This window comes from Dicentrarchus labrax, unplaced genomic scaffold, assembly GCF_905237075.1.
Source record: "Dicentrarchus labrax unplaced genomic scaffold, dlabrax2021, whole genome shotgun sequence".
Taxonomy (NCBI): Eukaryota; Metazoa; Chordata; class Actinopteri; family Moronidae; genus Dicentrarchus; species Dicentrarchus labrax.
In genome coordinates, this window is record NW_026136722.1 from 8,483,023 (window position 1) to 8,510,067 (window position 27,045).

Sequence of the window (27,045 nt, forward strand, 5' to 3'; positions counted from 1 at the left end):
TTATTTAAAAAAAGAAGAAGAAGAAAAGAAACTGATATCCTGGCTATCCCTTTAAGTTATTTTTAATAGCTAAGAATATCTTACTGCTGGAAAAAGGTGACTCCAAAAATAGTCTACACACATTTCCAGTGATTCATTGCAACAAATTATTTTGACAGTACTCGCTGCTGAGACCTTCATCCACGCTTTCATCACATCCAGAATCGACTATTGCAATATTATCTTATTTGGTACATCTGCCAATATCCTAAATAAACTTCAGTACATCCAGAATTCTGTACTGAGACTGTACTAATCCATCCACCTTCAAATCACTGATCAAAACTGCGTTTGTTTGATTCATTGTTGAGTGTTGTAGATGTATCTATATTTTTTTAGTGTTTAGTTTTTATTACCTTTTTTAACTTATGTAAAGTGTCTTCAAGTTCCTAGAAAAGCGCTCCATAAATAAAATGTATTAACATTATTATTACTAGTAACTAAGCTCCATTGTTCATTCAAATATTTTGTGTTTCGTAAGGTTGATTTTCTCCAAAACAAGCAAGCAAACAAACAAATGAAGAAATCCTGGATGCTGCATGCACCTCATACTAAAAAAAAGTCAAATAAAACATCAGCTCACCCAGATGCATGCTGGTCCTAAAAACAAAACAATAAATACCCAAAACTAAATACACAAATAATAATATTAACAATTAAACGAAACAAATAATTAGCAAACGAAAATACTATCAAAATCTAAATAAAGCAAACATATAGACAAATCAAACGATACTTACTATTGATAAAACAGCAACTAAATACTAACAATTAAATAGCTGTATGGTGTTTCTTTATCATGCTTGTTCTTTTTTCCATGCTATTTTTAGAACTACTGTATCTCTTAACACCTCGTGTTGTATGTGTGTTGTTGCCCGGTTCAGCAGCCACTCAGTCTGTGAGCAATAGCTTTAAGTAGTGAGAGAAAACCTGAAAAACTGGACACCTGTCATTTGTGGAATGACAGTGATGGAATCCCATTGTCCTTGAGATCACATGACCACATTATGTGAAAGGGAAGATGTTTAAGCTTGAGCGCAGTTGACTGCTGTGCCTTTACGTCTCTTTTCTTGAGTGTAGAAAACTGTTATTGTTCACAGTGTGCCTGTTTGGTCCACAGCCTGACTATGAAAATTGTAATTTTTGTCATGTGTTTGTGCTTCCTTCCTCCAGTGCAGCCTGATGACATGGACAAAAGTAAGTATATTAAACTATTAAACACTATGATTCTACTTACTTGGTTTCCTCAGGCATCATAGCATTTGTAGTTTGGCATGTCTTGGTTTCTGTTGGATAGTTGCTGTAGCTTGCTGACTGTTTTCTTTCTTAACAGACGCCTACTGTGAGAGTTGTCTAACAGCTGCACAAGGTATGGTAGATAACTTTTCAGCTTGCCTCATGGAGCAACTCGCACTGAACTGTCACCTATGTGACACTTGTTTTGACTGAATGGTTTGTTTTGACTTTATATTTTCTTTAAGACATAGAAAGTAAATCAAAGCATAATGCATACTGCCCTCCAGAGATCGAGAAAGCCATGAAGGAAGCCCCGGCTGAGAGCAGACAGACAGTAGTTGAGAGCCTCATCAGTGGTGGTGTGTGTGTGAAGCTGCTGTCCTACAAACATGACCGTGTCTCTAAGGCCAAAATGACATCCTCCTGCATGCACTTGTTTGGTAAGATCAGGATAAAATGACAATGGATTTGCATATTTGTTACACTCTAATTAATGATTTGTTTTTAAATACCAATGCAGAGTCTCATCATGACCAGTTCCATGTAGCTTTGTTGAATAAAGAACCAAAGAATCTGGTTATAGTCCTGTGCTATGAGCAGTCCACAGCATGTGTAGGGGTGAAACGCCACTCTTTTGAGGTAGGCAATGGGTATAATTGTGAAACAGACACATTAATATCCATCTAATTAAACTAAATGTGTCTTTTGAAAGTAACATTGTTAAATTTTTACCACAGGATTCCAAAAAAAACACCTTTACAGAAAGTGCCATTGAAGCTCTTCTCCGGGACAACAAGGACAAAGTACGAATTGCTCAACCTACACATTCAGGTGTGAAATCAAAAGACGAATTGTGAAAACAGCAATACTATTTTGCTTCCTACTGAATGTGCGATGGCTTGTTGTCATGATTCTGTATTTTTTAAATGTCAATATAATAAAGACATCATTGAAAAACATTGCCCTGAACTGTACATTACCCCTGGTGTGGTGGGGCTCTCACATCAGTGAGAATTAAATAGGAGTCACAATAATAGCATTGTAGCACAATAATAGCTGTATTGTTTTCCTAAAAGATCATAAAAACTATAAATAACATTGATGTTTGGAATGGCAAATACCAACTTTTTACCGTGGAAATCTCCATCATCCCCGGTGGTCCCAGGATCGGTACATTGGACAGCAGAGAATCTTCTGAAAAGATCCACCTGAGCTGAACAGGAAAGCGGGGGAATCTTCTGGTCATCACAGCTATTGTTAGTTTAGCTTGGTAAAGTTTTCAGTCAAACATTCCTTCATTGTGATCCAGACATCTCTGCAAAACAAAATTACAAAGAATAAATATGGATTCAATATGCAGTGATCTTATAGTATACAACTCTCGGACAGCCCAAAAACATAAACAAATCACTGTGTGTTAATTAACTGAAACAGAGACATGAACATATAGTATATTCATACTGGAGTTGCAAATGAGAAAATATGATCATAGATATTAAAGTTGTTTTATAAAATAGATCAATGTGGTCTGTATTGTTACCTGCACAATGCTTAGATAATGATAATCCCAAAGCTGAAATACCACTAGTTCTCCAGGGCTCTAGATCCCTAGGGGCCACCAAGAACCAGGCTGGCCCTGAGGCTTTTTTGTTTTGTGGCAGTTATTGTGGTAATGTAATTAGTTGCAACATTGTTCGGGAATATTGAAATGTGCACTACTAAAGCATCAACTTTGCTGCTTTGTTACCTGGTATTTGGGCCTCTGTCTTGAAGAGTGGTCCTATATTTTTCATCTTATGATGTGAATACATGTAACAAAGGACTAAATCAGGTAACCACACAGCAGATAAACACCTATAACGAACAATGGGAGAACTATTTTTAATCTGTCTCAAATTAGGTGATTTCAGATGTGGAAGACACGGATCTCGTTCCATTTTGCTCAGTGCCACCCTTCCTCTGTTTTTTTAAATTATTATCATTACCTCTTTCCCGCCATGACTCGTCGCACCAGTTGAACAAAAACATTCTATAAAGCATTCTAGAATCCTCTACCTTCTCGGTCCGCGAATGAAGTTGCTGAGAACGGAATCTCCGGAGAAGGCGACGAGAGCAGTGGCGCGAGGACCGTGTTGGAACGTGGCCCACGTGCTGTTGCTAGGAGGCGCTGTTGGAGCCCGGAAGAGTTGAACGGCGGTGATGATGGGCAACCAGAGATTGAGAGGAGAAACATAAGGTTCATTTTTATAGCCGCACTTCGTTGTTTCAACGCGACATTCATGCGCGTGTATACACTCGCCGTTGAAGAAAGGACAGGAGATATCACTTTTTCTCCATTTTGAAGGTAAGAGAGGCGTAATGACCAATAGTCACCGGTGTAACGTTATTAACTGTCATTCTGCCTGAGCACATCTGTACTAAAACGTCTTTATGGCGTCAAAAGATGCCGGAAAATCGAGCATTTGGTAGATTATACCTTCAAAACCGCCGGTGTGAAGCTTGCCCTGGACACAAATAAGAAAAGCTTTCCCACCTCTACTGTGCTGTCACTGTAATGAATCAGTGTGCGTGTGGGGCGACTGAAGACCACCAGGGTACGGGCGGCGTCGTAAGGACCCCAGGTTGGATAAAACCTAACCGAGGGATGGCGATTTTAAAAAGAACAGCTCTACAGTGGAAACGAGTGAAAGCAGTTGAAATTCTGTTTTAATCCCATCCATACAACAGCTGTGCACTTTGGCTAACGCCCTCTGTTACACTACCTGTCTGTGAAGGGTCTGTACCATCCATTTGCTGACAGACATTTTTAGGAAGGATATTGATCAGACACACGATTCCCTGTCCATGAGACACGGAAATGGAGTTCAGTCAGCAGCAAGGTCTGATAGAAAGGAATGGTAGGAATGTGATGAGTGTGATAAAACCACTAAGGGCAGACAGAACCTCTTTTGTTGTAGGCTATTTGTCCTGCTCGTCCACTTATGGTCCCAGATGGTTTTTCCTCTAGTGATCCACACCCAGTGCAGTCATGTCACACTGACTCGTGGACGTCCATCTAATCCCACACTCTCCATTTAATTTAACAGCTGGGTGACGAGGCTACATGGTGTCTGTCTCCCATTCAGAGTGTGGATGTGTGGGTGTCCAGACATGGAAAGCTACGAGGAGTTTTGCCTGCGGAGTTTGGCCATACTGCAGGAGGAAGGGAAATTCAAGAGGACGACATGTGAGCCACTGTTGTCCCTGAAGGCTCGCTCTGGCATCCGCTTCCATGGAAGAGCTGTGCTTTTGCCTCTGGTAAGGAAGAAAAGGACATGAGGAATGATCCTAAGGAGATAACACAAAGTGTAGCTGATCTAATCAAAGTTTCTAAAGTTTTTTTTATCAAAAATAAACAGAAGCCCTAGCTAATGGATGTTTTTAAGGGGTTTGCAGTTGGCTTGATATCCAGAGCTAGTGATTTTGTTTGCTTTTTAATGACACAATGTTTGGTTGGTATCCCTAGAGAGTCTGTATAACTCTCACAGTCCCGCTGCGGCTGTGTGTTTGTATCTCTACATAGTAACAGAAAACATAGCGTATACTTATCAGTAACAGCAAAAATGAGAAGGATGTTTAAACATATTTCAGGCAGGAAAAAACACAGATGTGCACAGAGATACATAATCGCACAGTTTACATTCATTTAAAAGGTAATATTTAGGAAAAAACACATGTCTTTCTTTGAGACCTACAGTACATAACATATCTGAAACACGTGGGCTGACTAGTCCCAATTAGATCAGCAGTTGGCAAGGCTGTTTGATGTTAGTCAGGAGAATCCATCTGCAAGTGACTGCTGACAAAATGAGTTCTCAGGAATAGCCACATGATGTAGAGGCCAGTGCGAGGCTGAGGTTGTTGAGGATTTCTCTTCCACTCGAACAAAGGGGACGCAAACATATAGTGGAAGAAGAGTGATTGTGTTATTAGTAATAACTGAAATTAATTCACAAACAAGCCTCATGAAATGTATCTTGTGTATTGGCAACCTCGTCATAACGAGTTCTGGACTTTTCTTATTGTCTGTTTAAGCAGAAAGTTGTATAAAGTGTAGCCCAAGAGTAACATGTTTTTGAATCAGTGTTAAAAATGTTTCTTTTTCCAGCTGAGTGCAGAACAGCGAAGCGAGATGTGTGACCTCAAACAGAGGGCGGTCCAGCTGGAGGTGGACAGGCAGAACCGGCAGAGGAACAACCTTCTGGCCCGGGTTCAGGACATACTGGATCAGGTGAGTAACACACTGTAGTCCAGGCTGATGTTTTGTGAAATAAATGTGATATTGTGTAATCTTAGAAATGAAATAGCAGTCCATTCCCTAGAAAACAGATAATATGCTACATCCAAATGCTTATAAAAGTCACACAGCATCTTTTGATAAACATGTGTCAATCTAAAATCCTCAAGTATGCACAGATGTGAAATAGGTCTGTGTGTCAGTCCCACGATAGAGTACAAAAACTGAATTACAGTCTGTCCCAGAATCTCTTGTGACATTTGCAGACTTGAATACAGGTTGTCTGACTCAACACTGTCTCCGGTAGCCTGTGCTATTTTTCCTGATGTTGGCGCTTTTTCGTCAACTCAACTTTCAAAGCAATATCGTCCCCTTGCAAATCAGCTCTAGTTACGAAATTACATAGATTTATTTTTATTTTAATGTAATCTTCTGGAGAAAAGACATATAATACCCTCTGCTGGTAATTCTTCATTGTCACATTTGATTTTAGAAATTATTTGATGATTGGTCATCATTTCTTCCTATTTCTGCACAGACACAAAAAGTACCAAGTGAAGAGGTTGAAAAGCTGCCAGTTTCTAAACCTGCCACAGTCAGTGGCTACACCCTGGTCACTGACTCTCCTGGACTTCCCAGAGACCCTGGATTTGGGCTTCAGACAGATGACCAGTCTGCTACTCCATGCTCTGAGACCCCCATCCTCAATGGTTATAAGGCAGTGGAGGAAGTGATGGTGGAGAGGGCAGAGAAGAGTGAGGAGGAAGAGGAGGAAGAGGAGGACATGAGTTTGGACAGTCTTCTTAAGAGATCAAGGGAGTATGTGAAGAGAGAGCAGAGTGTGCAGGGATCAAAAGTTGTCCACACAGTCACCAGGACTCCCCCGCCTGAGACGGCCTCTGACAAGGAGAATAAGAGCTGCAGTCCCAAGGGGGACACAGGTGTTGAGTTTGGATTCAGTTTGCACCATAGCCCTATTGGCCCACCTCAGACCACAATCCAGCATCAAACTCTGTATGAGCCCACTCCTCAGCAGTCTGGCCGCCTCTCACCTGGTCTACCTGACCGGTATGCTCGTCTCCCCAGTCCAGAGTCCAGCATTAGTCCCCGTCCACAGAGACGCAGACCTCGCCCAGTTTCTACAGGGAACATTCACATTTCGTTTCCCATCGGCCCAGCAGACCTTATCCCACGAAGTCCAGGAAGGTCAGGGGAAGGTGCTGGAATGGCAGATTGGGGAGAAGCTCTCTCAGGGGCCACAAAGTCCTCCGATCCCTGGGGCTCAGTGGGGAGTGAAGGTGGGGCAGGTGTTCGAAATAGTGGCAGTCGTCGATCCAGCCACTGTGGTACCAGTCCAGTCCAGGAGACCTGTAGCCCTATTAGTGCCTCAAGGCCTAGCCTGAAGGGACACCATGAACATTTGGCTGCTGGATTTCGGCGGCGCTGCCACACCCTGGACAGCCAGCTGCATAGCTACCACTCTGGAGCTGAACACATAGACCGCAGCCAGGAAAGGGTTCCTCGCTTCATGGCCGGGGTCACATGGATGGCTCCAAGCTGGCGCACTCCTGCAGGCACCTTAAACCAGTCGTATGAGGTTGATAATCCTTCACCATCCCAGGTCATATTTAGGATGGAGCCTGATGACCCTCAGGGGATAAATGATGAAAGGATCACACCAACTGTCTTCAGAAATGCAGCTGAGGCACAGAGCAGCAAGACAGGTGAGTCTCTTTTGAACGCTTCCTGTAGTGCACACTGTATTCACTAAAATCTACAGTGTCATTTAAATTGTGTCGTACCCATTGAGATCATTGTTTATGTCTTTAGGTTAAATATTGTATAATAGAAAGGCAGGGAAAATGAAGTAAAATGTTAAAAACCTTTTCAAAAGTTAGAAAACAAGCACAAAAATGTGTGTGTTTTTTTTTGTGCATATCATCAGAGGAGACCCAGAGGCGAGCACAGGCTCTGGAGGACATGCAAAGGCGTCTGGAGGAGGAGCATGCCTTGCAGATGTCGCTGCTCCTGGCCGAGCAGGAGAAAGAGCAACAGCGCCTCCGTCTGGTCAGCACACGCAATCTATTCTTTTTTTTATGTTTAATTTATTTACAAATTGCTAAGAAAACCAACAACAAAATCTAGTCCATTTATTTATTTTTTTTGTTTAAGTGTGAATTTAATATTTTTTTTACTAAAGTGGGTGTCCGTGTGTTTTGCATGTGAACAGGAGCTCGAGGAGACAGAGAGAAGACTAAACGAGCAGGGCTGTGTGCGGGCTTTGAGTGGGGATGCTTCTGGGTGGACTTGTGACAGCTGTCTTGTTGTGAGCCCCTCCTGCCCAGGACTTAGCCCTGCCCACACACCATCTGATAGATCACCTGGACACAGTATAGGTAACACTTCACCATGCTCACTTATTGCTGTGTTGGAGTGTGTAAGTGTTAAGTTATTTACTACTGCACAGCATAGGAATATCTGAGTGACTCTTCATTAAACATTGAAACAAGATAAATTGTCGCCATCACTAAATTGAAAGTTTGTTTCTTCCTTCAGGTTTTTCCAGTCCTGTAAGTTCCAGTGTGTCCTCTCCCTCTGTCCAGACTCCCGTCTATCTGTGGGGGACAACACGTGTGGTTGGCAAACCTCGAGCCAGGCTGAGTCAGGTGAATATGCCCAAGTAGACACAGGGGTGTGTGTGACTATGTGTGTTTATAGGATGGATGGTATTCTAAAACCTTCTCTATATTTCCGTGTTCACATTACCATCCTATTTGTTGTTCTCCAGGTTCTGACAGCAGAGCAGCAGAGAGCGTTCTGTCGAATTGGCGCCATCATTCGTGGCTTCCTCACACGCAGACTGCTCAAAACAGAGAAGGTCAAACACCTGCGGCAGACCATTGTGGTGAGATTACTCTCTTACACGCACACACACACACACACACACACACACACACACAAAACACACAATAAAATCATGTACACCCAGTCGAAAACACTGATGTGAGAGTTATAACAGTTATTTATGAATGTGAGTGACTGGGGAAAAAACTGTATGGGTATGCTCTGTGTATATGTGTTCTTAGGACACACAGGAGTTCATACGGTCATTCCAGACTGAAGCTCCACAGAGGAGGGGCACCTACTCAGCACAAGATCGCTCCCTGCAGGAGAGAGTTAGAGCCCAGGTACGAATGTGTAATGACTGTTTATAGACAGCAGAGCTCCATATTTCTTTATGTTTTACATCTGCATATTTTGTCTCTCAGTTGCGCGCAGCCCTTTATGACATCTATGACATCTTCTTTGAAATGCCTTTGGGGGACCGCTTAGCATTGCTGCAGCAGGACAGGGAGCTCCGAGCAGAGAGGAAGCTACGAGACATGGTAACCTGAAAATACAGGCCAGCAATCAATCACATAGCCACATTTATTGACAAGAAGGTGCTGCTCTTTTTTAAAGGAAGACCTGAAAGGAAAGTTCCAACCACTCTTCCACTCTTTTGTTTCTTAATATGAACTTGGAAACTAGTTTGGGTTTGTGCTCACACTTGATGAGCACTAATGTAAGTTTCATGTTTTTTTTTTGAGGGGGGGTTATATCTTGGCTTGCCAACCATGCAGGCCAATTTGTGTAATGCTTACCAAGAAATAATTCAAAACATTCATGTTTTTTTCTGCCTGCATAGCTTCATATGTTAATATTAAGATATAATATTTTAATTGGTAAACCTGCTGATAATTGGTGGCACAAATAAATCATAATCAATCATCTGTATTTATATTTAGCACCTTAATTACCAAATGTACAAAGTGACAACACTGTTTTGTGGCTGCTTTATAACATGTTATTTCTTATGCTGTCAATGTCAGTGCTTCCATCATAAACTATGTTCTTTACTGACTTGTGTCAAACCTGCAGGAGAAAGCCAAGTGTCCCAAGGAGAGAGTGGTTCTCTCTGCTGCCACACAGAGGTCTCTGGACAGGAAAAAGAGGTAAGGAAAAGAGGAACACAGCCTTACTGGTGAGATGTTAATGTTTTCAACATGTAGATCTAGTCAGTGTTATCTTATTGTATCTATTTGTTACTCCCTCAGGGTTGGCGAATCCCCAGCACAGGCTAGGAAGATGCAGCAGAAGCCAAAGAGCCCCACTACCAGCAGGTGCCAAACACAGCAATGGGGATTTGTTATTAGATTTGTTGTGATTTATATTGTCTGGTTTCATGATTTATGCTGTATACTTTCTAGTTTTTATTGTCCCCAGAAAATGTCAACATACATTTGTTTATCCTTCCCCAGAGTCCTGAAGCCAAGCCAAGGCCAAAATTCTCCTGTCTCAGGCCAGCTGAACCGCCAGGGGTGAGTTTATACCTCTACTTGTTTGACCACCCTTAAATGTTGTCCCCTTATCTTACAAGCAAAGTGCCTTATCTTGCTATTATAAAACAAATTGTAATAAACTGTAATGTGTCAGCTTTAAACGATATCTTTAAAGTCATTACAGTGGCTGTTTCCTCTCAGGAGCTGGTACAGAAGAACCCCAGAGGAGAGAGTGAGACGCTCAGACAGCCTGAAGAAGCAGCACTCTTTGGGTTAACATGTGACTCAACATCCCCTGACGTGTGAACTTGAATTTTTAGACTTTGAATACAAACCTTACACCACTGAAACTCCAGTCAGTCGCTGCTAATAATAGGATTGTCTTTAATTTACCTTCTTAAATTCAAATGATTGTATTCACTACCACACTTAAGCTATTTGATATACACCATCACAAGACCACTGTTTTTTGACTGTTGTAGCTTGCTAAAATTGTTTTTTAGTAGCAACTACTGAGTGTTACACACAAAACTCACATGTAGCTTGATGTGGAGTATTTAATGACTAGGTAGGTACAATTAAATTTTAAAGTATCTGTACTTAAATGCAAACTAGAAGAAGGTCAGAGATAAGGGAAATAAGTTTTAAAAAAAAGTTATCTGTGCCTACTGAACTATGCCTTTGCTATCTGTAGTATTTTAGCATGCATATACTTATCATTTGTGTTAAACATCTCGTGTTTATAGCTGTGAGCGACTTTACAAACATCTGTTCTGACAGTCACATAATGTAGTTGCCATAAAAGTAGAGTATTTAAGTGTGTATAATTCATTAAGCTTTTTTGTTCAAGGGCTTTGAGTACCTGCTTGTGCTTTATTTCTTTGTTAAAGGTCTAGTGTGTAACATTTAGGAGGATATATTGGCAGGAGTTGAATATAATAGGCATAACTACTTCATTAATGTATAATCACTTGAAAATCAGAATTGTTATTTTTTTGTTACCTTCGAATGAGCCATTTTTATCTACAGATGTCTCGGGTTGCCTCCATGGTTTCATTCAGTAGCCCAGAACTGACAAACCAAACACTAGCTCTAGATAGGGGCATTTTGCATTTTCTGCGTGTTTTGTAGACGCCGTAGTTTCTTGGAGGGGGAGGTAAGAGGGAGCGAGGGAGTTGCAATATCCACCTCACCGTTAGATGCCACTAAATCCTGCACACTGGTCCTTTAAATGGTGCCAAGTTTACGCTGCTTTGAGATATTTCAGTATGTTCCAACATTTGGAGTAAATCAATGCCAAATGGAAAAAAAATCTAAATGTGTTTGTTTACTGACAACACTACGCTACACTGGCGAGCAGCTACATTAATGTAGCTTCACGTAACAGGAAATGCACAGCAGACACTCAGCACGCTGTTTCCTCTACTGAGTAAAACTAAATTATTGAGACCATATACAATGCATGTCAAAATATTTCCCTTATTTCCCACTGTCTGTGTTAAGAATAAGGGTCAGAATCTAAATAAAATAATATTTATGTGAACATCTTATCTAATCCTGTGTTAGTGTTAATGAATTGGCACACCCACTTGTTCACTGCGATACCACAGTGACTTTATACTTCTGCATCAGTAGTATTCAGTGTGTTGATGTTGTTTGCTGACATTTTTTTTATTTAAAATACCAAATTGTCATGTTTTCTATGACCAGAATAAACTTTGAAATGATTTGAATTTCCTGGACTCTGATTTGTGATGAAATGATAAAATTAATTTTCAATTAATCCTGCGGGGGGGGGGTTGTCCTGTATAAAAAAAGGCAACACAACTGTATCATTACAGTAGGAGAATATTTAATTGTATTAATATTTTCTGATTAATTGTTTTTTCCTCTTCTGGGTCAAGTCAATTCACCCCTCTGGGTACTCTCTTTTACGGATGTCCCCACCCTGCACTGACAGAGATCACATGGTTTCATGAGTCTGTTCCATAATTGAGACCAGAGTGCTGCCAGAGATATAAATGTATCTGTAAGAAGGCTTGTTATGGTTGAGTAATGACAGTAATGACTTGGATTTTTCTATGTTGAAATCAGCACTTAAAAAAATCTGCAAGCTTTGCATTTTAGTGTTGCAATCATACGTATATATGAGGAAGCTTTAGTTTCATTGTTTTTTTGTTTTTTCTCCAGTAAAACTGTTTGTCGTGTATCTTGAAAATGTTCCTAAAGTACATTTACCCCTGTACTGTAGAGCTACTAGTATTTTACTTAAGTATTTCCATTTTAGGATACTTTATACTTCTACTCCACTGCATTTATTATATAATAATAATAACAACAACAACAATTATAATAATACATTTTATTTAGTGGCACCTTTCATGGCACTCATGGTCACCTAACACCATATAAAACAACATGTAATCAATGCAATGTAATACAACAACATTACATCAATAAATCATAAAATAAACAACACGGCAACGATATGTTAAAAGATCAGCAATAAGTTACACATTTTATAATAATAAGATGCAATTAATATAATTAAAATAAGGAGGTTAGATTTAAAAAGATGAGTTTTAAGAGCAGTTTTAATATGGATTCCAGTATACGGATGGAGGGAGGGAGGGAGTTGATGGATGGCAGTGCCAGTAGACCTGCTGATGAAGACTGTGAGGAGGGAGTGTCAGTGTGAAGGAGGTCTGTGAGATAAGCAGCGGAAAGGTTGTCAAGTGTTTTAAAGCTTAATACTAAGATTTTAACTATGTTGTTTTCTGACTGGTAGTACTGTATCTGTACAAAATGTGTCCTGTCTGCAAGGTAAGGTAAGACCACTGATGCACAGTGCCCCCAACTCCAATACTAGCCAGATGAAGTCCGCGGTGAAGTCAAGAAGGCTGAATCTTTAGTATTATAAGTATTGTCAGTGTTATCAAAAGAAACATTAAAATCCCCCATTAGGATGATATTAGGAGACATTAAGGGTGGTTAAAATTGTTCAGTTAGGAGATGAAAATATTCAATGGTTTAGTTTGGTCTTTACAGAACAGCAATGATGGTGGGTTTGGGTCCACAGAAGTATGGAGAGCAGTGTTACGTTAATACTCTATTTCCATGTCTTCTTTGCATTTAAGTGTTGCCATCATATATATGAGGATGCTTTATATTCTCGTTTTTTTCCAGTAAAGCCATTTGTATGTTAAAATTGTCCCTATCATGTGTACATATTATTTATAAGTTGCTGGTGCACAGTATATATAATAGCTTACTCATTAATGTACACACCCAAACAGACACTCACATTCTTCTGATTTGACCACATTCATATAGGAATTCAACATGTAAGTGTTGTAATCACACGATGGGAAATCTTTTTTGGGGTGTATGTGAGAGGGAGTTACACTAATAAAATATCCAAATGTACAAAACTAGCAAAATGAATCAAATTCAGTATTATACAAAGAAAACATATATCCCCTGATTGTAGGCATTATTTTAACTCCTCGCTTTCTCCTCTGTGTCTCAAATGTAAAACTGAAATAAATTACCCTAGAAAAAATATATTATTACAATGGACCAGTGATAAGGGCCCTTCTGTTAATGTGATGCATACAGTGGCACAAAACAAAACCTTTTAAACTGGCTGCATGAGCAATAATGAGACTGAAACACTTGTGATACTTTATAATAGTTTTGTCCAATAATACATTTTCAAATAAATAACTTAAATCTACAAATATTTTCCACCATTTATATGTACATACACACACACACACACACACATATATTTACATATATAGTATATATATAGTTCAGTTGTTTTTTCATTGAAAAGATGTCATCTTCTTTCTATCTCTCTTGCCGATATCAGTACCTCCTGCTTGGTCTTGGGACCTCCACAGTTCCCCTAAACTGCCATTAGGTATTTCACGATACCAGTTAAGTAGTTAATACCAATACCAGTGAAATTCCACGATTCTAGATACCAATTCAATATGATGGCAACGATGTCCCATTTAACTTTTTTGCCCCTCATCCACATTTAATATCTGCTGAAGTCCTGATCCAATACTTGTATTTTCCTTAATAATACAGGTGAATGAATGCAACCAAGCTGTTTCTTAATGTTTTTTATACTTAATATATATATAAATATATATTTACAATATATTTATTGGATTTTCTTATTTTTCCAAAATAATAACAAACATGTGCAACAGTTACATAAACAAAAAAAAACAACCCAAAATTGCTCACTAAGTAAAAGAAAAAAAGATTGGAGAGAGGGCTCTCTCAAACATTTGAGAAAGAACCAAGGAAAACTTAAAAACTGATCCAAGTTTATCTTCAAGTTCAAAGTACAATAGTTACACACACACACACACACACACACACACACACACACAGCAGCAGAAAATGGCGGTAAGGTAGCAGGCTGGACTAATCAAACGCTGAGCTGAAACTCACTATAACGCTTAAAGAAGAAGAAATAGAAGAAATAATATGAAACCTTTCAGTCTGACAGTGACATGAGAATGTGATCACATACACTTGTTTATATATTGAGCTGGATACACACCAACACACAATTTTTTTCTTCTATGCTTTTTTCTTACTGTGAACACCAGAGGGCAGTAGAAGTCAATGTTTAATTGAACAAATGTTTTGATGTATCTACACAGTATGCATGTAACATTTTAACATGAACAATTTAGTGATTAGAGACATATGGTAATGTTCAGAGAGATTAGAGTGTCATTGACTGTAAGAATAACTGAACTCACTCTATTTTTACCCCTTTTGATTGATATAAAACGGGCAGTTATGATCATTTGTACACTGTAAGGACAATGATAATAAAATGTTTATTTTTGTTTGTTTTGAGCAGATACAAGATCAAGATCTTACTAGTCTTGAATGAGGGAGAGCTACAAAGATCAGAGGTAAAGAGAAACATAGGTGATATTTGTATTGGCATATGTGTTGGCATTCATGTAAAATGAATGTGTTTAACATAGTTTACATTATCCATGTATATTTGATAATTTTATTATCCAGTACAAAGTGCTCTGACCCCATTGTTTCCAACACTGATGCAGGGATGTGAGGTGGGAAGCTATACAGTACCTTTGTAAATGTTAAATGCATAAATGTACTATATCTAACTCCATATCTTAAATAGTTGCATTGTTCTCCCCTAAAATCAGTACTCAGCCTAAAACAAAAGAGGCATTGGAAATCTGTTGCCATTAAATTGTTTCCCTAAATGGGTCTGAACAATGAATACATTTCATCAAAAAATGTTTGGTTGTGTAAGCTTTCCACTCACTAGTTTTTGATCATAAGTATAACCCTAACAAGTGCACGTGTACAGCTGTACACACTGATGTTTCTTAAGGCTTGTGGTAAGGTAAGTTAGACATACTGCATGCAGTTACAGCCAAGTCTCGAGCCCCAAGCGCTTTAACCCTGCAGTGACTTTAATATCTCTCGTATGTGTTTGGTACAGGCACAAGGTAACCATCCACGTACATACATTTACAGCTGATATCCTCTAAGAAGAAAGCTTTAGGTTGATCTGTCTTTTGAACTCTTTCAAAGATGGTCTTTGATGTATAAGGAGGTATTTTGCTGAACAGTGTATCAGGTTTGATGTCATACAGGTGGACCACAATGATTGGACTAGCCTGGCACAAACAGTTGGATGTGCAAACACAGTTTTCTTTAAAAAGTAAAATCAACTGTATTTCTCCACAGCAGCCATTCTTGAGTTGAATAACGCAGTCGGACTCTTTAGAGTTTGTAGAGTGATAAACAGTGTGTCCATGAGAGAAGCTGTCATAAGCTTCTGCTGATTTGACAAGAACTGGTCGATTTAAGAGCTCTTGTATTGCTAGTTTTGTGGATCCTGTGAGATCCAGATAGCATGAGTTTCCAAGGGGTTTGTCAGAGCCATCTGTGAGCTTGGCTAACAACTCATCAAAATCTGATTGGTGGTTAAAAACCAAAGAACTAAGGTGTCTGGGTAAGTGCTGCCAAATGAGAAACCTCTGGTAAATTGTTTGAGGGTTGTCTTTCATGCCTTTAAGCAGAGTCCTTAAACTTCCGCTGTTTCTCTCAAAACTGAATGCTGATGTTGCCCAGAGAGGCCCCCAGTTCTGTACACTCTCAGTTAAGTGGATCAACTGATGGCAGTTGAAAGACACATTTTCTTCACCATAAAGTTCTTTCATTTCTTCTACAAACTGTACCAAGGACTTATGGGCCAACTGAAGGTCGTGTTGGGAGATTGATTCTTGTAGCAGAATGTGGACACTAAATGAAAAGTAAAAATAATGTTGCAGAAATGGAGGATACAGGATACCTGGCAGGACGCTAACAGCATAAAATAAAAGGAATGCTCGCCACTCCGATGCTTTCCAGACTTCCCAACACTTTAGTGATCGTGGAGATCTAGTTATTTCTGATGGCGGCCTTAGACGGAGAAGACGCAAGTCCATTTGTGAAACCTGTTCACCTATATACCAAGGTTTCATAGAGTTGACTGGGTCCAACCACAGAGACATAAGTTGTTTGGACACACCAAGCAGAACTGAGTGCATGTAATCGGGTACAAATCCAAAAACAATGTCAAAGAAGGGAAGAATGGAAAGCAAGGACAATCCTTTTACTCCATTTACTGTTTGGTACATTTTCGTTTGTTTCTGTTTGTTGTTTTCAGCCTGCGCTGCGTCATCGTTAAACATTTTTTTTGACCTTGCGGATTGTTTCTGTTCATCAAACGGGTAGGACCTCATGGATCCGCTGCCTTTTTTGACCATCACGCCAGGGTGTAAGCACCAGTCACAACCATATTCACCATTGAATTGTTTGCAGTTCCGAAGGAGTGGCCTCGCCACGGCATCAGAAGAGCAAACCAAGGAGAAGACTTTTGAGGAGTGAACTGTGCCATTGCTGTCTGTCCACTGAAAGGGATTTTGGGCTAAATCACGACATTCATCTATGAAAGGCTTTAGAAACGTGTTCATCTTAGGTTTTTCTGGGCCAAACCAAAGTCCTGCAACTATGACATTTTCCCTTCTTTGTGTGTAAGGAAGTTCATTAATAGTAAACTGAAGGGGCCAAATTGAGTTTATGGCTGAGTTATAAATTGGTACTTCATCACAATTCCATAACAGCGTAAGGTCATTTTTAGCCAGTATTCCCCGTTCAAGCAGCTCCTGGTACATCTTACCATCCATCACATCTTTAATGTCAGCCCCATGGTTGACTGTTTTAGGTAACAACTCAGTGCCATGATTCCTAAGGATCTCTCTCAGAAGGTCTTTTAGTGATGCAGACAAAAAGAAGTGTCCACTTTTGGTACTGCTTTTTTTGTCAAACATTGTGCCACAGTCCAAACAAGAAGTATCACTGGGATTTTTTCCCATGTGTTTTTGGCAGTTATGACAGTAGAACACAGTAGCCAAGGTGGAAATCTTATCAGAGAGATACTTAGATGCAACAAACATATTAGGGCTGAGAAAATTCAACAGAGCCATTAATTCACCCACAGCCGTAGTTAGATGGTGACGCAGAATGAAGAGTATGACAGCAAGCAGGCCTGTACTCAAGTTACTGTTGGATGTTGGCTCCTCCCTCTGCAGAGACATGAGAAATATTTTTATATGCAAAACACAAATCATTTGAATGATCTGGAGATCGTATTACAGACAGACGTGAACATTATTATATCATTCATTGTTCCCTGATCATTATCTGAGATAATGATATCCTGCTAAAAACAGGGCTCAAAAAGAATACTAATATCTGTAGCTGATATCAGAACAGCACATTTGACATTCGACATATTCATTTTCAAATATGCCTTCATGTATGTCCATTTTCACACACAAGTATTTATAAAGTTCACAGAAAAACAGAAGCTAATCATTATTTTAAATATTACTGGGGTAAAATATACACACATAAGGGTTCCAGATGGGATTAAAATCACTGATCAGTGCAGGCAATGTCAACCCATCACCCTTAGAGAAATGAATCTAGTCTCAATGGGGCTATATAGTATAACTTCTTACTATGTCGCTGTCACGATCTGCATCAGGCGTTGAAGTGAACTCAAAGTGCCATGGAAAAATAGTTGAGTCCTGCAAATGAGAACATTTAATCAAACCTGCAGCCTGCACTATATTAGATTAGATTAAATTTTATTGTCATTGCACAAGAGTAAAAGTACTATGTACAAAATGATGATGTGCAAACATAATGCCATAATATCTGACTGGATAAGTCCTTCATATTGACTTTGCACATGCTGAATCTGTCTGTATCTGCTTAAAATCTGAAGTCCTATTAGTTACTCAGAGGAAAAGTTTGACATTTTGGAAAGTATTCTCATTTACTTTCTTGTAAAGAATGAAATGAGAAAATTTATACCACCCTGATACAAAAATTATTTGTGATTCAGGCAAGATTTCAGCTGGCTTTGCTCTAGAGAACAACATGAAACTGACATGAGAGTAGTATCTTTTCATCCAACAAGAAAGCTAATAAATATATGTTATATCTCAGAATGCATTCATTTAAGTGTGATTTCATTCAGATTGCATGTGTGATCACAGAACTGACCATTTCAGGGTCGTCATCTTGGTCTGAATTTGTGTCAGTTTCAGTGTCCATCATCGTTTCAGGAGTTTCAGTGTGTCTTCCTTTCAGGGCCTGCAGTGGGGACACATGCTTACATTTAAGATTTAAGCTTTCATGAGCACACACTGACACAAGTGTGATCCACTGCCTTAACACTTTTTACACTTAAGGGTCTGTGAAGTTGTTCTTTGTTTTAGCAATATTTTTTCTTGGCTCTCCCATATATGATCCTAATTTCTTTAGGCATGTTTATAAAATACTTGGTTGTTCTACGTGCCATTAGTGTGGCGGGTGAGTGACAGCTGTTATTTCATTAAAAAAAGTAAGAAAGACAGAGTTGGGTTTTCTGCAGACATATCGTTATGCATAAGGGATATAAGATAATTTTGCTGTATCTTGCCTATGACAGGTAAAATGTGAGTTCTTGTCCAGTGTAAAGTGTCTTTATCACATACAGTAGCACATTACCTGTAAGTATTCTCTGAATCTCTTTCTGAATTTTACTCTTGGTCCAGTTTTAGGAATCAATTCAGTGAGGTTGCCTGACTCCTCAAGACTTAGGAAAGTTTCCTTGTCAATGCCTTCATCTAAAATGGAAAATAAAAATAATAAAAAATCAAAGATATCAAAGATATGGTGTTATTCTTCTGCAGGTGTGTTTCATTAAACAAACAGGCTCATGTTAATATAGACCAATATCAAAATACACTATGTGCCCACCAAAGCAGAACTGCTACAGAACAATATTTTACCTTCAAATCTCTGAATCAACTCAGTGAGATCCCATTCAGTTAATTTGTCCCGGACAAAATCACATGTCTCCCTGGAATTCCACTGCATAAGTAGGAGATGGAGAGTTATTTTTGTTATTTATAGCCTATTTAATGAATCATTATCAACATCTAGGATAAACACAAACACTCAGCAGTTTATTCTTCTATGGCAGGTTCAACTTGTTTTATTTTATTTATCTTTTTTTTTCAGTGCACAGCAACAAATCTGCTTTAACTGTGGTGTTTAATTCCAATTTAAAGTAGCCAGAAACGTGAATGTATTAAGGTTAAATTGTTGTTTTTGTATGGCCAGCAATATACTGATATAATTTGCTGTCATTGCCTAATTAATGGCTATGGCAGCTGCAGGTTTGCAGAACCAATACAAAGATGATTATTGTTTTTTAAACTTCACACAGAGGTACAAAGAGGAGTCTGGAAAGAGATTCCTGCTCTGTTCATCTCTGTGCTACATGTCCTTCTTGTGTACATCTCTATGTAAGATTTAAGTCTCTAACATCTGGATAGAAGTTCTACTATGACCTTGGAAAACAAGTGTGTTTTTTTCAAATGACAATATATTATCAGAGCACATTACCTGTAGGTATTCTTTGAGTCTCTTTCTGAATTTGACTCTTGGTCCAATTTTAGGTATCAAGACATTAATTCTGCCCAACTCTCCAAGACTTAGAAAAGTCTCCTTGTCAATGCCTTCATCTGAAATAAAAAAAAAACTATAGTATAGCAATAGTATTTCATTATCAGTACAAAATGAGTCACACAAATATCAGTATATAAAAGTGCAGAGATCAGTGGCTGTACTCTAGAAGACTTTGTGTCCAAACACGGCTTATCTCTACAGTTACAAAGTAACCATCAATTATTGACATGAGCTGATTACTTAAGTACTTTACACTTCAGATCAGTTGTACACTCTGAACAAATGACACCACTTCCAGCCTTTATGCTTTTATAAGTTCTGATTTTGTTTAAATTTTGGGTTGACAACTGTATTGCAGTTTTATTATTTGCAGACTCAATATGCCCACTTAAGCAGAATGGTACAATACCTTCAAATCTCTGAATGAACTCACTGAAGCCCCATTCAGTTAATTTGTCCTGGACAAAATCAGATATCTCCATGTCAATTCACTGTTGAAATGGTAAGAAATGAAAAGTGTTTGGTAAAATATTTCAAGTACTGAACAATTAGAATCATTCTGACCTCAGAGGTGTTGGTTTCTCAATCGCTGCTGCAAAACTGGAACTTTGTTCTTCCTGTCATACATCTTGAGCCATGTAGAGATGGCAGTGTTGCTCTGTCCACAACTTTGTTTCAGGCTCAGATTTCTCAACTATTCAATGAACTGCCATGACATTGACATTTGAGCCAGACATTCAGGCCAGAGGATGAATCATTGATTTTGGGCTATTGGATGGATTGCCACTCTCAAACTGAGACACTAGCTGTTAAAGTAGGTACTGTAATCCACAGGTCGGAACAAAATATCTTTTATTCAGATATCTGTAGACTTGAACTGGTTTAGAGCAAAGTATGTTTACCATTAAAAGGGATGTGCAACAACTTGTTCAATCACTCCAGCTGCCTTCTCTGTTTTATTGCTCAGAAGAGCCACACCTTCAGAATTTCACAACACGCTGCAAAGCTTCTCTTCGGTACTAAAACTAGAGAAATCATAACCTCCAGTTTCTACCTCTGTGCAGTTATTGCCTTGCATAAAAAAGGCAACACAACGGTATCATCACAACTAGCTCTGCCATTATAAGCGATCATCATAGTATTTCTGCAGCAAAATATTTCATTCAATGAACATTTTATTTTCTAATTAAGATGTACTTACGTTTGGTTTTCCTCTTTTGAACTCAAGTTAATTGACTCCTCTGGATACCGACAAAGGCATGGATAAACAGGTTAGATGTTTTATATGAGGTTAGAAAAGGTTTTGGAACATTTAGACCAGTAAACAGCCTGCGAATGCTGAGTCTGATGGTTCCTATCGTGTGTACACAGCATTGATAACTTCCTGGTGCACAGTATTTATACTAACAATACTCTTTCATGTACACACCAAAAACAAATAGAATGCAAATCATACTTCCCGAAGATGAACTAGATGAGGTCAGCCACTTGTTAAACTTGTTAAACTTGTTAACTTGTGAGTGGCTGCCTTATATCACGCAGCAGACATTTATTTTCTTTCTCTCTGTGATCCAATCGTTTAACCTGAAGGCGAAGACCATAAGTGAGTAATTATAAACCTCAGGAGCAAAAACAAAATATTAATTCATTATTTATGGCCCAGTGTGTCCGCATGTAGTTTTCTTGCATCAGTCATCAGTGGTAAGTACATATATACCAGAACACTACTTTTAGATGTGAGCTATTTGTACTTGTACATGATGTATTAAATGTATTTTACTTGACTATTTCCATTTTAGGATAGTTGATACTTCTACTCATGTTTCAGAGGGAAACATTGTACTTATTCTATTCCACTACATTTATTTGACAACTATTTAGCTACTCTGGGCGTGATTCAGAGTAATAACTAGTCAGTCCCTCCAGAAAAACGCGATTATGCGATCTCATAATTCAATGCATAATCAGCCGAAGTCCGCATATTTATGCGGGGGGTCGCATTTTTTCAAATACTTGCATGATTTCATAATCCCCGCATTTTCGTTGCAAAAATGTTGCGTTTACCTCACACAAGAGCAGCCATTTTCCCCTGTTGCCATGGAAACGTTTTGAAGTGACGTAATTACGCGACGTGAACATCATCGAAAAGCTGCAACCCCGCGATGAAGCCATGATGAAGCCCGCAAATCAGTCTCATTTGCAAACAAAAACAAGCGACCGCGCAAAGCAGTTTCCCGGTGTGTTACATGACCGTGGGGGCAAATTCTTTTGGAGGAGATGGACGTTGAGGGAGAGGGGATGGAGGATGAGGATGGTGAATAATCATTAGTGTTAGAGGCTACGCAGTTATAGTTTTTATTTTCACAGTGGACTGTTGTAGTTTCATTCAGGAGTTGATGCCACTTTACAGTTGTAAGATTGCACTTTGTTGTTACCAGTGGGTTAAATCATACTAGTTTCAAAAACCTTACAGTTGTAAGTATATTAGTAGTATGTAAATTTACGTTACAGTAAGAGATTGCACTTTGTGCATTGGAAGCACTTATTTTAACAGATGTCTGTTTTGTATAGCTACCTCTGTAAAACAGGAAGCACACGTTTTATTTTTTTTATATTCTATTTATTAATTTTTACAGAAGTTGTAGCATATTTTGAGCCATGTGTTTATTAAGGTCTGAAATAAAACAAGATGAGAATTTAAATATTTAAATATATCACTTTCTGTGATGTATGCTTGCTTATCACAGGAAGTAATAAGAAATTACTCTTTACATTAAGGTAGTAGTCTAGTGAGAACAGGGTGTTGGGGGAAATCACTTTTTTTTCTCTTTTTCATCAAACCGCAGTTTTTGCAAGTTCCCGCAATTTGAACGCATAAAATTGCATAAATATCCCGCATATTCCATCGCATTTTTTAAGAAAACGTGCCGCATAATCAAGGATTTTTGCCCGCAACAATCACAAAAAAACTCCGCATTTTTCTGGAAGGACTGACTAGTTCTACACATAACATCTAACCACATCAGTTAAAAACGCAGAATACACCTGGAGAAAAGGGCTCTATTTTCTCGTGGGCCAGGAGGTGGATAAGCTGACATTGGCCACTTGCTAGTTGTTTTTCCCACAATCAGGATAAGGATGGGCATGGATAAACAGCTTAGATATAGTTTATATGAGGTTATTAATGATTTTGGAACATGTTGAGATTAATATACAGCCTGTGAATGCCATCTTCATCAATATATCAGATCATTATGTATCTGTAAGAAAAACTTGTTGATTGTAATAAATAAGGAATTGATTAACCTCAGGGCAAAAAAGCAGTATTTAAAAAAAACCTAATGATGCCTGTCCCTATGTTTGGCCCATCTGTGTGTGTGTCATGTTCTTGCATCAGTCAGCTGCACTTTGCTGACATAAACAAACATAATATCTGCCATTACCATTGGTCCTGAATGAATGAATAACCACACACCTCTACTGAACCATGAAGAGCAATCAGCATTTATTGGACAGTATATTATATGAAATACATTTATGTATTTAGAATCAGTGTAAATTGAAATAAAACAAGAAAATGTGCAGTAAATATTGAGAAGCCAGATAAGCTGGTTAATTATTATCATCTAGTTTATTACTATCAACAGTTTTGTCCTTTGAACAAGAAGAGAATTCTTGAAATTTTCAGATTATTCTTTGAAAATATCCAACCTACAGTATGTACTACCAAGGTAGTACACCCCTCCCCGCCCTGATCTATAATCAATTAAAGGCAAACAAAAAGTATGTCTGTATGTAATTTACAACAAGCAAACTCAAGTACAACACTCAAGAAGAACAGGGATAACACATCTCTCTAATCATCGAGCCCACAGGGAGCTTCAGTGGGCAATCAGGCCTCTGTTGTTTCTCTCCACTCGCAACCTGAAACATCCATCAGAGGTAAATGGCAAGGTTGTGATATTGAACAGCAGGGCTGTCATATAATTTATTCATTAATGTTTGAATGCTCGGTTTGGATCATCAGTTTCATTAAAACATACCTGCGCACACGTCAGGGACGCAGTGCAGCTGCTGGGCCAGGTGAATCAGCTTCTGGCCTAGCGTAATTAAAAACATGGTTAGCATTAGTGAGAGCAGCTAATAATCAGGGCAATATGTAGACAAGGTTTTCACAATAGTTTTACCAAATCAGTGACATTTCTTCATCTGGGCTTCCCTTCAGTTCATCGTAGCATTTCTTCACCTCTGCAAGCTCCACTGTAACATCTGAAAGAAAATTAATAAATAAACATACTTTTTACAACAAGTGAACTGTTTATTACACTATTTGTTGATATGTGCTGACTTATTTATTTCAATAATATATTCACATTATCATTTTAGTGATAATGTTATTTTTTACCTGGTATTGAGTCACCATCTGTTTTGAGTGACAGCTCGATTGATTTCTGCATGGTTTTCTCCAGAGTGTCCAGGACGTGCTCCTAATTCAGCATCAAAATCTGTATCACTTATCACTCGCAGAAAAATATTGTGTTCAATTAACTGAATCCTACATACATTTCCTGTTTAGATGTGTGTTCAGAGGGCTGCTCAGATTGGGCAAAAGATTTAACAGCTGCGTATTTTTTGTATGTTTCTGTCTCATATTAATAACAATAGTTTATAGTTTGTTTGTGACACTGCCTGCAGTGTTTTTAGTAGCAAAAGCAGCTTTCAGAATGATGCAAATTCCATTTGAATATAAAAAAATAGGGACCTAGAATTGTGATTAAAGAAAAAGTTGTGTAACAGAACATGTTTTACTACTACATATTATCACCATAATGATAATGTGGCCTTATAAAATGTGACAAACCTTCAAGTCTCTCAGCTGGTTCAACATTTCATTTTTAGCCTGCTGAAACATGATGTTCTTTGAATCATGTACATGCTTCTCAATAGTGTCCCTCATGTTTTTCAGCGAGTCTTGTCCTTTAAAGTCTGCTGCTTCTACAACGAAATAGAAAACAACTACATTTTAATGCACAATCACAATGTACATGTATGTAAATGTCTATAATTATAGTGTCAGGTTATTTATGATAAGATTCTCTTGCTTACTTTGGTAGCATTCTTTCATGGCTTCCGCGATTGTTGTTGTCAGACTGCTGTAGATTGTTTTTTTACGCTCCCGAGTGATTTTGGTCAGTTTTGTCTTCATTATTTCTTCCTTAGAAAAAGAAAATGAAGTATAGATCAACATATTTACAAATAAAATCACGGTTATACAAATTATGGTTCATCTTTTTAAATATATATATTTTTATTTTTAGGACCTGTGGCATTTAGTTTTTATCTGCATTGCTACCAACATTTATATTAATAGCATTATTCATATACCGTGTGTATATGTTAACAGTTCAAAATATCATTTTATTTTGTTTAATTCAGTATTTCATCTTCAGTCACAAACTTGATGTTTGGGTTAATTGCTCACCCTAAAGTCTCCCTGGACAAACAGCATGATAATGGACTAATGGATAAGATAGTAGTATTCTCATCTTTTACCTCTGTCTTGAGAAATATGAGTTGCAGTTCAACATTCCCGTGCTTTTGAATCAGCCTCTCTGTGTCAAGTGAAAAGTTATTGATGACCCCGTTGAATGGTCCATATTTTCTTTTGTTTCTGAAACATGTTAAGTTGAAATGTTTCATAAAAGACAAGTTTGTATTTTGATAATGCAATTTGTATATATGTATTATATTATATCGTTCGTTCATTACGATTCTCTATAGTTTTAAAATGGGTCAACCAAGGGTTTTATGTCTTCATTAAATCTTTTCTTACGGGAAGGTCTTCTTGAATTCTTCATCAATGCTGTCAGTCAGGTGTGAAGCTAAGTCCACATTGAGGTTTATCTGTTTCTTTATGTCTCCTTTCTTTGGTGTGTATGTGCCATTGTTCTGAACCACACACTTCAATATCCTGTGAAAACCGCGACCTGACACCTCACTCTAAAACATAAACAAAAAAAAAATCTCAGAACATTTTAGGAGACACTTAACATAATCATATGAAGGGCAAAATGTTTGGATGCAATTATAATTCAAATACATACAGGATATATGGAGCTCAAGGCTTGTTGACATGAAGGTTTTGATCGTTCAACCCCTTCACTTAGGCATTTTTCAAAAACCTTATAAGCCTCTTCCATGGGTTTTCTGACTTTTTCAAGTTCCTGCCTCATCTTGTCTTCAAGGATTGTGCACACCTCTGTTTTTTGGGCAACCTGAAATCAAACACAACATGTTCAGTAATTCAAGCAATGAAACTACTGTATACTACCACCTGATTGGGGTTTCTTTTCAACTATTCATTGTTTATTTATTTATGCAATTGTGTTGTTCTGGAGTATCCTTTATTTACTGTGGTTATGCAGCCAAATTCAGAAAATCTACCTCAATAGCAAACATTTCTTTAGGGGTGAAGACATGTAGAACCTTTCAGTATTTCATTGCCATTATATCATAGTTACTCCACATAGATTTAAGAAGTCTGTTTTTCGCTGGATTTGACTGTAGTTAACTTCAACTTACTTATTGGCTATGAATATTATCTTCTGTTAAAATAAATGACAATTAAAAACAATTAAAGATGTTACTTGGTATTACCACTTCTGTACGACGGGCCCCTTGGATCAGAGAGAGAATCCCATAAGCTCCAGACACATAGTTTAATGTCTCTGAGTGACAGTCATTGAGATCTTTCAGAAATTCCTGCAGTTTGGGTATTTCTGTAAAAATATACAGTTGACATATTTACATCACTTGCTTAAATTTAAATGTCATAATCCAATTATTCATTCTTGTTTGAATTTAAGTCATTAACTTAACTAAACCAAAACATCTATCTGATCTTTGTACTTTCTGTTATCCATTAAGTGCTCATATATAGAGACTTCACCTACCAGTGTCGTCTTGGTTTAGATCTTTTGCTTTAGAAACTCTTTGGAGCTCACTGTGAACACTTCGAAACAGTCATCACTGAAATGTTTCTGAAAAGAAAAATAATCATGTTAAGGCAAGCTTGCAGTTGTAGGCAGT

The 27,045-nt window shown here is 38.2% G+C and overlaps 2 protein-coding genes and 1 pseudogene across 15 annotated transcripts; 1 reads left to right on the plus strand and 2 right to left on the minus strand.

Annotated features, from left to right (window-relative positions):
* Positions 1-3,448: 3,448 nt before the first annotated feature.
* Positions 3,449-11,606, plus strand: LOC127356112 (centriolar coiled-coil protein of 110 kDa-like). 4 transcript variants are annotated; one of them, XM_051387623.1, is made up of 14 exons: positions 3,449-3,619; positions 4,362-4,572; positions 5,423-5,545; positions 6,090-7,275; positions 7,497-7,618; positions 7,782-7,947; positions 8,108-8,217; positions 8,340-8,456; positions 8,638-8,739; positions 8,821-8,937; positions 9,473-9,546; positions 9,649-9,714; positions 9,853-9,912; positions 10,058-11,606. In XM_051387623.1, exons 2-14 carry the CDS (start codon positions 4,408-4,410, stop codon positions 10,107-10,109), a joined length of 2,460 nt encoding a protein of 819 aa, XP_051243583.1. In that variant the 5' UTR covers positions 3,449-3,619; positions 4,362-4,407; the 3' UTR covers positions 10,110-11,606. The 4 variants fall into 4 exon arrangements, with proteins under 4 accessions (XP_051243583.1, XP_051243580.1, XP_051243582.1 ...); XM_051387620.1 differs by having other exon boundaries at positions 10,075-11,606; XM_051387622.1 differs by having other exon boundaries at positions 10,078-11,606.
* Positions 11,607-12,250: 644 nt separating this feature from the next.
* LOC127356108 (uncharacterized) lies at positions 12,251-22,128 on the minus strand. 11 transcript variants are annotated; one of them, XM_051387618.1, is made up of 9 exons: positions 21,158-22,123; positions 20,366-20,447; positions 19,894-20,012; positions 19,275-19,356; positions 18,991-19,109; positions 18,505-18,594; positions 17,955-18,023; positions 17,430-17,516; positions 12,251-12,578 (listed from the first exon to the last, which is right to left on the minus strand). In XM_051387618.1, the coding sequence occupies exons 2-9, from the start codon at positions 20,436-20,438 to the stop codon at positions 12,468-12,470; spliced, it is 750 nt and encodes a 249-aa protein (XP_051243578.1). In that variant the 5' UTR covers positions 20,439-20,447; positions 21,158-22,123; the 3' UTR covers positions 12,251-12,467. The 11 variants fall into 11 exon arrangements, with proteins under 11 accessions (XP_051243578.1, XP_051243569.1, XP_051243575.1 ...); XM_051387609.1 differs by lacking the exon at positions 12,251-12,578 and having other exon boundaries at positions 13,546-17,516; positions 21,158-21,197; positions 21,413-22,128; XM_051387615.1 differs by lacking the exon at positions 12,251-12,578 and adding an exon at positions 20,521-20,662 and having other exon boundaries at positions 13,546-17,516; positions 20,366-20,414; positions 21,158-22,128.
* Positions 22,129-23,927: 1,799 nt separating this feature from the next.
* Positions 23,928-27,045, minus strand: part of LOC127356111 (nuclear GTPase SLIP-GC-like) — a 9,666-nt pseudogene continuing 6,548 nt past the window's right edge.

What these genes read in the sequence shown, in the direction of transcription:
- LOC127356112 (XM_051387620.1), top strand. Translation starts at nt 4,408, where the DNA reads ATGTGTGGGTGTCCAGACATGGAAAGCTACGAGGAGTTTTGCCTGCGG. An exon ending in GGCACAGAGCAGCAAGACAG is followed by an intron (nt 7,276 to 7,496) that starts GTGAGTCTCTTT and finishes GCATATCATCAG; the next exon opens with AGGAGACCCAGAGGCGAGCA. An exon ending in AAGAGCCCCACTACCAGCAG is followed by an intron (nt 9,715 to 9,852) that starts GTGCCAAACACA and finishes ATCCTTCCCCAG; the next exon opens with AGTCCTGAAGCCAAGCCAAG.
- LOC127356108 (XM_051387609.1), bottom strand. Translation starts at nt 20,438, where the DNA reads ATGGAGATATCTGATTTTGTCCAGGACAAATTAACTGAATGGGGCTTC. An exon ending in GATTCAGAGAATACTTACAG is followed by an intron (nt 18,595 to 18,990) that starts GTAATGTGCTAC and finishes TCCCCACTGCAG; the next exon opens with GCCCTGAAAGGAAGACACAC. An exon ending in AAGATGACGACCCTGAAATG is followed by an intron (nt 18,024 to 18,504) that starts GTCAGTTCTGTG and finishes TCTCATTTGCAG; the next exon opens with GACTCAACTATTTTTCCATG.